This window comes from Lithobates pipiens, unplaced genomic scaffold (genome assembly GCF_037356315.1).
Source record: "Lithobates pipiens isolate NorthernLeopardFrog02 unplaced genomic scaffold, aLitPip1_a1.2 Scaffold_8, whole genome shotgun sequence".
NCBI classification, from domain to species: Eukaryota; Metazoa; Chordata; class Amphibia; order Anura; family Ranidae; genus Lithobates; species Lithobates pipiens.
Genome location: NW_027507903.1, coordinates 136,263,720 through 136,276,095, shown reverse-complemented (window position 1 = coordinate 136,276,095; position 12,376 = coordinate 136,263,720). Strand labels below are relative to the sequence as shown.

Sequence of the window (12,376 nt, the reverse complement as noted above, 5' to 3'; positions counted from 1 at the left end):
GTTTTTGGGATTAAATTTAAATAAAGCACCACTAATTCCATAAAATTCTACCAATTCCACTGAAAAAATAAAACAAACTAGTGGGACAAGTTTTAATACACACCAATTTTTAGGTACTTTTCTAATTTCATTGCTGTTTATTCTATCTGTATTATGTTGGGCCTTTGTCTTAGCATCTGTTGTGAAATCCTGAGCTAAAAAATATCTGAAAGGGTTAGTTCACCCTTACTGACTTTTAGCATGAACCTGTCTGTGCAATATACAGCATCCTCAAAACATTAGCATGCAGTACAGTTTTGGAAAATAATGCTTACTCTTTCATCTGCTCCTTCCATTCCATTGCCCTCCCCTCTCTGTCCTGCAGAGATCGCAGTAATACTGTCTTGTGGCAACAGTCAGTAAAGGTGAACTAACCCTTTACAGCAGTATCCCAATATTAGAATATTATTAATATTTTGGTGTTTGTCTCTAGATTATGCATGAATGCATTCACTGAACATGGAATGAAGAACATAGCAGAATTAATGAACACAAAGAAAAACCTGACCGTTGTCATGAAATTTACAGAGGATGAAGAATTCTTCTCCTTTGTGCAGGATAATTTTGGAAATCTTCAATCTTACAAATGGAAGCGATACCCCAAGGCATGGGTTCTTCACATCCTTACTCTCTTACAAAACAACCTGACCGATGAAGATCACCAGAATGAAGAAGTGACTCAATTAAAGCAAAACATACGAACAATTCTGAATGTAATCACCTGTGAAAATTATCAGTAGCAAGGCTAGGATTCTTTATATCAACCCCTCTAGAGTGGAGATTAGCCTCCTCGTCATAAACATTTGTAACTGAACTCACTTACTATCATGTTCCAATGTGAGTGTATATTTGTCATTGTTTACAATGACCACATCAAAACCACTTTAAGATGGAATTCCAGTCAAAATGTAAAATTTGCCCATGATTAGTATGTTAAATATGTCATTGTCATATGTCATATGTCAGTCATTGTAAGGCTGGAATGCTCACTGCAGTGTATACACCAATACATGACACACAGTGCAATGTATACACCAACACATGACACACACACACACACTGCAAGGAGGAATCCAGTGCATTATATTGCAGCCTTTATGTTACGCACTACAGTGTTGGATCACATGTAGTTCTCTGCTTGTCAAGCATTACACTCACACTAAAATGTTGGATCATCTGGAGTGCTCTGCTTGTCCAGCGTTACACTCACACTACAATATTGGATGATGTGGAGTTCTCTGTTTGACATGCATTGCACGCACACTTATCAAGAATATCTTGGTATATTTTCCCATTCATCCTTCAACGATATAAAGTTTGCCAGTACCATATGCTGAAAAACAGCCCCACACTATGGTGTTCCCACCTCCAAATGTCATTGTTGGTATGGTGTTTTTGGGGTGATGTGCAATGCCATTTGACTTCCAAACAAGGTGTGTATTATGGCATTCAAATAATTTAACTTTGGTCTCATCTGACCAGACTATATTTTCCCAGTATTTCATAGGCTTGTCTAAATGGTTTGCAGCAAACTTTAAATTAGCTTAAACATGCTTTTTCTTCAGCAATGGAGTCTTGCATGGTGAGTGTGCATACAGGCCAAGGCGGTTCAATGCATTACTTATTATTTTCTTTGAAACAATTGTACCTGCTATCCCGGGTCTTTCTGAAGCTCTCCACTGCTCTGTCGGAAATCTTGCCTTTATGCGTGAAATTATGTTCTTTATACTTCCGGATTATGGCCCCAACAGTGCTAACTGGAACATTCGGACGTTTAGAAATCCTTCTGTAACCAATGCCATCAGTATGTTTTGCAACAATAAGGTTGTGAAGATCTTGGGAGAGCTCTTTACATTTACCCATCACGAGATGTTTCTTGTGTGACACCTTAGTAATGGACCTTTTTATAGGCTATCAGTTGAGACTGAACCAACTGATATTAATTTGCACTGAAAAGGGGAGAGATTGCTTTCTAATTACTGATAGATTTCATCTGGTGTCTTGGCTTTCCATGCCTTTTTGCACCTCCCTTTCTTCATGCGTTCAATACTTTTTCCCTATGTCATTCATTTTTATTACACATAGCTTTGTTTCTGAACTTATTTGTTTTACGTGTGGTGAAAATTTCAGTCAGTAGCACCTTTAGAAATATATTTACCTATAAAAAATGGTGACATGTTCAATACTTATTTTACCCGCTGTATTTAGAGTTATTACAATGAACAATGTTTACCTTAAGGTTCAGATTTTTACATGCTTCGGTTTTGTAATCGTATTAAAAAAAGTGACTCATTGGGGCTGATTTACAAACGCTTTGCGCCATGAGTTGTGGCACATACCGATGTGCAATGGCTGTTTTCGTATTCACAAAGCATTTGCACCTGTAACACAGAGCAATTCCCTATTTACTATCAACATGCCGGTGCACGGGAGGCAGTGATTGGTGCACCGTTATAGACCTGGCGCACGCATTATTCAACTCAGAATTAAAAGAAGGTGGAAGTGCCAGTATTATGGGGGCGATGTGTGTGATGTGAGGAAGTATAGTTATAACTGTCCAAGTAACAAATATGCCCAAAATAGAACAAAAAAGTAACTTTCTGTGAACAAGCCTGCTGCGCCTGCAAATACACTTGAAACTGTGCAAAGTCAATTTATGCACTGCGCATGCGCAAGCGCAAGCGGCATTTGTGCATGTTCAAGTGCTTTGGTTCACTGCGCCAGCAAAATCTTAGTAAATGTCAAGCCACGTAGATGCATTTGCATAAGTTGAACAGGCGCACCTCTCAACTTGACTTTTTTTTTTTGCGCTGGTTCACTTTTATGTTTTTTTAAGGCTATTTGCACACAGGTCATGTTAGCATTAAAATAAAAAATGCGTGGGGGTCCCTTAAAATCCATACCAGGCCCTTCAGGTCTGGTATGGATATTAAGGGGAACCCTGCGCCATAAAAAAATGGCATGGGGGTCCCCCTCAAAATCCATACCAGGCCCTTCAGGTCTGGCATGGATTTTAAGGGGAACCCTGTGCCAAAAAAATGGCGTGGGGGTCCCCGTCAAAATCCATACCAGACCCTTATCCGAGCAAGCAACCTGGCAGGCCGCAGGAAAAGAGGGGGGGACGAGAGAGCACCCCCCTCCTGAACCATACCAGGCCACATGCCCTCAACATTGGGAGGCTGCTTTGGGGGTAGCCCCCCAAAGCACCTTGTCCCCATGTTGATGAGGACAAGGGCCTCATCCCCACAACCCTGGCCGGTGGTTGTGGGGGTCTGCGGGTGGGGGGCTTATCGGAATCTGGAAGCCCCCTTTAGCAAGGGGACTCCCAGATCCCGGCCTCCCCCCGTGTGAAATGGTAAGGGGGTACCCCTACCATTTTACCAAAAAAGGGACAAAAGTGTTAAAAATGACAAGAGACAGTTTTTGACAATTCCTTTATTAAAGTCTTCTTCTTTCATCTTCTTTCTTCTGGTCTTCTTCCTTCTTCTTTCCTTCATCCTTCGGTTTCTTCCTCCATCTTCTTCTTCCTCGGATCCTCTGCTTCTTGCTCCGGTGTTCTCATCCAGCATCTTCCTCCTCTTCTTCCTCGCTTCATTCTCGGGCTGCTCCGCACAATGGGAGTCTCCCACTGTGTGACAGGGTTGTGGGGATGAGCTCAGGTGCTTAACAACATTTTTTTTGTAGTGTTAGGAAGTTTTCTCCTTAGCGAGACAATGAGGACATCATCTCAATGACCGAGGGGAGTATGTAGCGCCGGTACTCCTAACGAGTACGCGATATGTGTTTAAATTTAGTTTTTGCTCAAAACTGTAGTAAGTTTTGGGGCTAATTGTGCTAAATTGTACTTTGCCATCAGTTTGGCTGGGCTGTATAGAAGTTCTGCCTGGTCATAGGTGGGGTTGTACACCCATGGGAGGCTTTAGAATGCAGTCTGGTTGGATGCATTGGGTACCAATCTCTATCTCGGAGTCAATCAGTGGGCGCATTTGTCTCCCTGCGTAATCCGGGAGAGGGTACTTAAGGTGCCGAAGTCACGTGGTTCTGGGTTCCGGTCCAGAAGTTGTTGCTGACTCCATGGTCCTGGTCCACCTGACCAGCCCCCAGGGGCCCTCATGGCCTGGGGTGTGGATCTATCCATTTTCGAGCCTCAGAACTGGCTAGTTCGAGGTGCAGTAACTGGAAGGAGGATTCTAAGGTGTTCCGGTGCCATCTCGGGTTTGGAGAGGCCCAACAACTCTACACGCGACCAGGGGAGGGCTCTTCAGTAAGAGAGATACGCACAAGGACGGCTGCACGGTAAGAGTCTGGAAGCTGAGCTGATATGGACATTGATTGAATCCACAATTCTTACAGTATCGCTGGACCGGCTGAAAGATTCTGGCACAGTAAGAAAAGTTCCTAATTCTACCCTTCCAGTTGTAACTAAGTTTCCAACCAAGTCTGTGGGAGAGACTTTGAAAAGCTAGAATTACCTGTTGGCTGCTAAAACCAAACTTAAGGATTTATCCGACAGTTAAAGTATCCAGTTGCGAGTGGCTATTCTATGGATTGTGTACAGAGAGAGACTTTTACTGAAGTCAGCAGTTCCAAGCACCTGAGCTAAACTTTAGCCTGATACCCTCTATTCCCAACTTAGACTGAGTTTGTTCAACTGTTTTATGCAAAATAAAAATCCTATCAAGGAATTCAAGTGTTGGTCTCTACAGTTACTGGGTCATCAACCCTGGGAACCCCTAGACAAGAACAACGAGTGTGAGCTGGTGGAGGTAATCGGTAAGCCTAGAAAAATTCAGCAGCTCCTTCGGGGGTTAGTGCTACATATGCATCATTTGTTTATTTACAGGACGTTCAGTTCCCGACTCGTTTATGCCTAAGGATAGGGATGATGATCAGACTGTGATCTCTGAAATAGCAGGCATGCTATCATGGCTGTGGCTCCATCATGGCTCTGGCTGACAGTGCACTGTCACACTGTGTCACATAACATGGCTGCTGGGTGCTGATTTTGTTAACTTAAAATTATGCCAGCAAGAGCCATGATAGAGCCAGAGCCATGATAGAGCCAGAGCCACGATAGAGTGCCTGCTGCCTGTGAGTTATCATAATGCTGATGATCTTAACCAGTTGCCGACTGCCTCATAGCACATCTACTGCTACACTGCAGTCACATGCAGGATCATTTGTAGATATGCGTGATCCTGCATTTCTCTGTATTGGAGCCAATCATTCTGTACACAGGCAGAACGACGGTCTGCCTATGTAAACAAGGCAGATCACCCTTCTGTCAGTATGGAAGACATTGATCCTGACTTGGCTTTCCCTAGTACAATCATGTCCCCCACATTGAGAAAACGCTGGTTAGGCACACATTTAACCCTTTGATCGCCCTAGATGTTAACTTCTTCCCAGTCAGTGTCATTAGTACAATAATATGCACTGATCACTGTATTCGTGTCACTGGTTCCCACAAAGTAATATTGCATTCTCACTATAAGTTGCTGATCTCCGCCAATACTAATAAAAAAAAAAAAATGTCCTCGGATTTCATTTTTTAAAATCTGGTCACCTTAACATAGAGTGCCTTTGATTGGGTGCCCTCCCCAATAATATTATCATTCTCCTTACTAAAACAGCTAAGGTACTTTCAGTATATAGAGTGATTGTGCTGCAATCTTACGCTATGCTGGATGAAGGCAGAAAGTTACACCACAGCTGCCACCTACAGGTAACTTTTAACATTACAGTTAGGGAATATACCTGTCTGGGGAATCTTCCATTATTATTATTACTTAGTAGAGCTGTTGACGATCTCCTCCTTTTGCCACCCACATATAGATTCTCTCAGCTTCCTCTGTAAAGTAATAAAAACACATGGTAGTTTTATCAAATTATGTCAGTAAAAATTGATTGCAACTATTTTGCTTTGACTCAAGTTTTTAAAGTATTACTAAATTAAAGTGTTATATTTACATCATAGATTATTCTGTTTCCTTGTATTTTAAAGAAGCTAACAATGAAATGCATCAATGCAGCTGTCATCATGGTAGCATCGCTATGTAAGCAGTGTATACAAATGATGTAAAAAATTATTGTATATCTTTTAGGAAGTTTTCTCAACATTTAACAACAAATGATTTGAAGCAGCTGATTAACCACTTAAGCTTAAAATTTTACCCCCTCCATGACCAGGCCATTTTTTTAAGTTCCGCACTGTGCTAATTTAACTGGCGAATGCGATGCCATGCAATGCTTTATGCAAACAAAATTTCTTTTTTTTTTTTCACACAAATAGAGCTTTCTTTTGGTGGTATTTGATCACCGCTGGGTTTTAAATTTTTTGCTATATAAAATGAAAAAAGACCTAAAATTTAAAAAAAATATATTTTTTACTTTCTGCAATAAAACATAAAAACATATCCAAAAAAAAGAGTTTCTTAAATTTAGGCCAAAATGTATTCTGCTACATGTTTTTGGTATAAAAAATCCCAATAAGTGTATATTAACCACTTCCCGACCAGCGCACGACGATGTACGTCGACAGAATGGCACGGGCAGGCATATTGGCGTACATGTACGTCCAATCTTCAATGCCGCCCTGCCATCGGGAGCGCGCCGCCGGCGGCGCTCCCGCGCTGGTCGGGACCCCCGTGAGTCCGGTCGCGGGACCCGCGGACTCGATCGCCGCGGGCATACCCGCGATCGTCTCACGGGACGGCTGAATGGAGGAAATGCCGTGTAAACAGCATTTCTCCATTCTGCCTAGCAACTAGTGACGCTGATCTCTGCTCCATGTGATTGGAGCAGAGATCAGTGTTCACTAAATGAAAGCCCAACCCCCCCACAGTTAGTAACACACCCCTAGGAACACTTAACCCCTACACTGCCACCCACTGGTTAACCCCTTCACTGCCAGTGTCATTTACACAGGAATCACTGCATTTATATAGCAGTGATTACTGTATAAATGACAATGGTCCCAAAAATGTGTCAAAAATGTCCGATGTGTCCCCCACAATGTTGCAGTCACAATAAAAATCGCTGATCGCCGCCATTACTAGTAAAAAAAAAATAATAAAAAATTATTAATAAAATTGCTATAAAACTATCCCTATTTTGTAAACGCTATAACTTTTGCGCAAACCAATCAATAATCGCTTATTGCGATTTTTTTTACCAAAAATATGTAGAAGAATACGTATCGGCCTAAACTGAGGGAACAAAAAAAGGTTTTTTTATATATTTTTGGGGGATATGTATTATAACAAAAAGTAAAAAATAATGCGTTTTTTTCAAAATTGTCGCTCTATTTTTGTTTATAGCGCAAAAAATAAAAACCGCAGGGGTGATCAAATACCTCCAAAAGAAAGCTCTATTTGTGGGAAAAAAAGGACGTCTATTTTGTTTGGGAGCCACGTCGCACGACCGCGCAATTGTCAGTTAAAGCGACGCTGTACCAAATCGCAAAAAGTGGTCTGGTCTTTGACCAGCAAAATGGTCCGGTCTGAAAGTGGTTAATTGGTTTGCATGAAACTTTTAGCACCTACAAACAATGCTATAGATAGTGGATTTTTTTCTTTTTTTAAATACTAGTAATGGCAATCAGCAATTTATAGTGGGACTGTGATAGTGCAGCGGACTAACTGACACATACAAATACAGTGATCAGTGCTAATAATAAGTGTTTACTATGTGCTGCTTTTACTAAGAGATGTGATGATTTTTGTTCCCTGCTTTTCTGATCTCATAATTCACTGGCCGGGATCCGCTGATCGGTATGGGCTGGAGCCAGTGACAGCACAGCCAGGTCCACGCATGCGCCCCCCTACCTAGGAAATTCAGAATCTCACAGGCAAGCTACCAGGGATAACTGCAATTTACTTTGCGATCTTGATTTTATATACTTCATAATATTATGTGGTTTTTACAGATTGGATTAATTTTGTTTTGTTTTGAATTTTTCCATTTGAATAAAATTTTCATTTTTTATCTAAAAATGGATTTAAGGGGTATGGTGTCTATGATTATACAGCAGTTTTTTTTTCAGCTTACTCCTCCTGGGACCACCAATGCTTAGGTAGCTGGCCCACAACAGAAGGATTTCACAGGCTTCACCCCAGGTGTCTCTGACTTCCAGTTCTCTCTCTCTCTATTTCCAAAACAATAATACATTTACATTTTTTTACTTCTGATCTCTGCATATATGCAACAGTAATGGAGCCAGGTTCCTTGAATAACGCAGTGGCATGTTTCAACATAAAGATATTGTACCGAAGGAATAGCACCATTTTTGCACCTTTTTGTCAAAAGCTTTACTATTTATCCATCATCCATCTAAAATAGGATGCCAGCCAGGGACGTTGGGCTATGGATAACATTAATGTTGCCCAAACCTTTAATGCCTCCAAATAATACCAGAAATAGGCAGTCAGACTTATTTTCATAAAGGAGTCTACTGTGCTTTCAATGAAGCCCAGGGCAAATTCTCTTCCAATTTTAATACAGACATGCAGAATTCCATTGCTCCAATGAAGCTTTATTTTCCACACAATTGCCTTCCATAGAATTTAAAGTTATTGTAAATGCAACAACTTTTTGATACATAACATACAGGTTTATACTTACCTGCTCTGTGCAATGGAATTGCACAGAGCGGTCCTCTGCTAGGGTCTCCAGGGCTTCTGGCTCCTGCTCCCTGGCGAGTGCCCCCATAATGAGCCGCTTCCTATGGGGGAACTAATGCATACTCACTCCCGAGCCGCTCTGGCTGCATATATTGGCACAAACAGTGGAGCTTGGCCCTGCCCCCTCATCACTGGATTTGATTGACAGCAATGGGAGCCAATAGCTCCTGCTGCCTCAGCAAAGTCTACTAGACCAGAAAGTGAGGGGAGAGAACCTCTGCAAATGTAAACAGCGCTGGATTGAATGAGGGCTTGGGTAAGTGAAAGGGGGGTGGGGTGAGGAGACTCTACTACCTAAATATTTTTTACTTCAGTGTATTTAAAATGTAAAAAATGTTTAGGCCTTCTAATCTAAATCTAAACTTTAATTAAAAAAGAGCAGATACCAGTGAGGCTGTCAGAAATGCAGTTCTGGCTAAAACATTTTGCAGACAACAAGATAGTGTCTCTAAGTTTAGAGGGTTTTGAAGAAGGTTTTCGTTGTGCTACTTGTTAAAATTAAGAAACAGTTGGTACTAGGCAAAATATCAGGACCTTTTAGCTTCCCATCCTTTAATTTGTCCCCTATAGGTGTGGTTCCAAAAAGGTAACCTTGGGCCTTCCAGCTAATATATCACCTTTTCTATACTGATGGTAAGTCCTTGAATGATGAAGTTGACAAGCAGCTTCATGATGAAGTCGACAAGCAGCTTCGGTACTTCAGACAAGAGTTCCAGTATCTTATACTTCATTTGATGACAGATTGTATTAAGGAAATTCAGAGGAGGGTGTCCCCCATTACCTCAATGATTTTTTGTGCATTGGCCTTTCTGATGCAGTCAATTTGGCATTCCTTTAGCACATGAAAAGATGGTTCTTCCTTGTGAATCCCCCAAATTCCTGGGCATTTTGATTTGCATTCGCTGCCCGTGTCATTCCAGAAGCACGTTTTTTGCGGGATGTTTGGCTATGGATTAAAATTGTCCTTCTCCCACATTAGATTGTCCCTTTGAGATACAGGAAGACCTTTTAATCTGGGAAAAATTATTGGATAGTTCCAAGGTGTGAAACATGTGGCAAGAAAATTTTATTGATGATTTTACTTTTTTAAATTAGTAATGAACAGAAAAGAAGTGCACTCACATAGCCACATCTGTAAATTGAGGGAATACACACAAAAAAGGTGTACTATAACAGTAAACCTAGGTCGAACTTTGAAGGCATAGGAGACAACGAAGAGGTATGAAAGTCCGACCTAGTAGCCATCCAAGAAAACTGCTACAAAGTAAAGACGCGCTGGTATAGAACACCATCCCGTCTACACAAATTTTCCCCCTCTATCCTAGATACATGCTGGAGATGTAAGAGTGCAAGGGGCACTATGCTCCACATTTGGTGGGACTGTAGCGCCCTTCAACCATTCTGGCGAGAAGTACATGAGCTTATTGCCCACATTACTACATACAATTTAGACTTTTCTCCAGCACAGTACCTCTTGCACCATACCCGGCTAACCAAATCTGAGTATTTTAAATCCCTGGCCATGCACTTGGTGAATGCGGCGAGACTGTGCATCCCAGTCCATTGGCGATCCACACACACTCCAACGATCGGCGAATGGTTCCTCCGGATCTCAAAAATTGAGGAAATGGAGGAACTTGTCCACATTTCTCAGGAGAGGATCCAAAAGTTCTCCGCAACGTGGGCATGTTGGACTCACTTTAAATCAACACAGCGCTTTCGTGCCTACCCCACCTGAGCGACAAGCGCCATTGAGATGGTTGCAACTGTCCATGCTGAGGTACTTGCCTGAGGCTGTGGCAATGGCCATGGATTCGAAAATCATTTATATTACAATTCTCCCGCACCGTTCCTCTCCCGCCCTCCCCTCACCCTTACCCACCCCTAGTTCCCCCCCCCCCTTTTTTTTTTCTTTTCCCCCTCCCTTGACCTTCTCTGTTTCTCACTCAGACTTTCTCTTTTACCTCTCTTTTTCTTTGCTTTCACTACCTTACTTATTATCTTGCCCCCCCCTCTAACAGGAGAAATCCTTCGGAGTGTACCTTCAAGAGCTAGAGGGCCTTTTGATTATATTGCCGCTTTTTACTGATTTTGTGTTATGCAGTATGATCTCCAGTGAATTTTGACATTGCTCAATATCTGTACTACTTAGCAAAGTTCTGGAGTCTTACAGTCGTCTCCATGTGTTACATTATGTGGCTGTATACCATGTTCACTTTAACCATCAATAAAAAAAAAATTTATTATGAAAAAAAAAAAAAAAGAAAGTCCGACCTAGGTTTACTGTTATAGTTCACCTTTTTTTTGTGTATTTACTTTAAAATTCTTTACAGATGCCTATGGTTCAATCAGATTTGGTGTCTTTTGGAATGGCCACTGGTGCACCATAGTGCCTTGAATCTTGGAGGTCAGAATATTTTAGTAAAAACTTAGTCCTTTTGAAATTATTTACAATTCTTTCAACTGGGCAGAATGGTTTAGCAACAAAGAATTATATTAAGAAGGGGTTCTTTTTGCCATAAACTGTCTTTTTTCTAAATTAGGCTTTGTAATAAAATTGTTATGCTGCAATTAATTTAATACTATATAAAATGTAACATTTAGCTAAAAGCAAAATATTTTCCCAGTATATATAGCGATGATGTGGACTCTTTCTTGCATTCAGTGGACCAGGGTTCAGGAAGTAGCAACACAGGCATATGTGGAGAGTGCCCAATGCCAGGAATTAATTTGGGACTGAATGAATATGGGATTAGTCCACCAGTTTTTAAGAAGCTCTGTTTGTTCTAAAACTTGGGAAACATAAATTTCCTGGTTTAAATGGACACATTTTTGTTCAAAATTTAGCCTGGATTACTTTTCTGCAAACCATTACATTGCATTATGCTTTGTCACCTTCCTATATCATCGAGGCTCAAGTACAGCATTTATAAACAGGACTCCTTTTTATTTTTTTATTAAATAAAAAAAAAACCCACTCTGAATGAGCTCCCTCCTGCCATATTCACATCTAGAAAGATGACCAAGTCATCAAATGGGGGCAGCGCCTGCATAGAGCAGCACTGCCAACAGGAGCCCTAAAATTCATCATTGTGGAGGTTGAGTATGGACACTTTCAAGTACATTTCTCTCTTTGAATCCTACAGAAATGATCCCTGAAAGTATAGTTCTAAGAAAATCCTTAAAGGGATGCATAGGAAATTTCAAGACGTATATCTGTAGCTTTGTTACTTCAGTTAAAAGGTGTCTTATGTGATGTTTGCTTTTCTTCACTTTCCTTTTTCAGGGCTTGTTGAAATGGTGAGATCACTGCTACCATGCGTGCATGTGATGTATCCCAGAGTCTGAAGATATTGCTTGTTTTTCCAAAAATGATCTGGTGGGTGGTGATTCTTGGGTAGGTCTGCAAACACTTCTCAGTTCTTTTATTTTTCAGTATTGAGAGTTAAAGAATTTTTGGATATCAGGCCTACCTCTTCAGGATCCCTTTTACTTCACATTGATTTGTTTCCTGTTAATGGATTCCAGGTCCAGGTTGGGATCAGCTTTCCAATATTTTGCCTATTCCTTTTCTGGGGCAGTCACATCAGCTAATACTTTGGGCATCTCTTCAGAGGTCATTAGATAAATTGGAAGATGGGAAAGTGATAGGTTCA

The 12,376-nt window shown here is 41.1% G+C and overlaps 1 protein-coding gene and 1 pseudogene across 3 annotated transcripts in view; one reads left to right on the top strand and one right to left on the bottom strand.

Moving 5' to 3' along the window:
- The window catches only part of LOC143962635 (NACHT, LRR and PYD domains-containing protein 1 homolog), a 59,931-nt gene extending 53,916 nt beyond the window's left edge, over positions 1-6,015 (top strand). For all 3 annotated transcript variants that reach the window (XM_077471962.1, XM_077471963.1, XM_077471964.1), the window contains one exon: positions 473-6,015. In XM_077471962.1, the coding sequence (XP_077328088.1) occupies positions 473-779 (307 nt within the window). In that variant the 3' untranslated portion in view covers positions 780-6,015. The remainder of the gene's footprint in view (positions 1-472) is intronic.
- Positions 6,016-11,693: 5,678 nt separating this feature from the next.
- LOC143964701 (small nucleolar RNA U3) lies at positions 11,694-11,888 on the bottom strand (annotated as a pseudogene).
- Between the last annotated feature and the right edge of the window lie 488 nt (positions 11,889-12,376).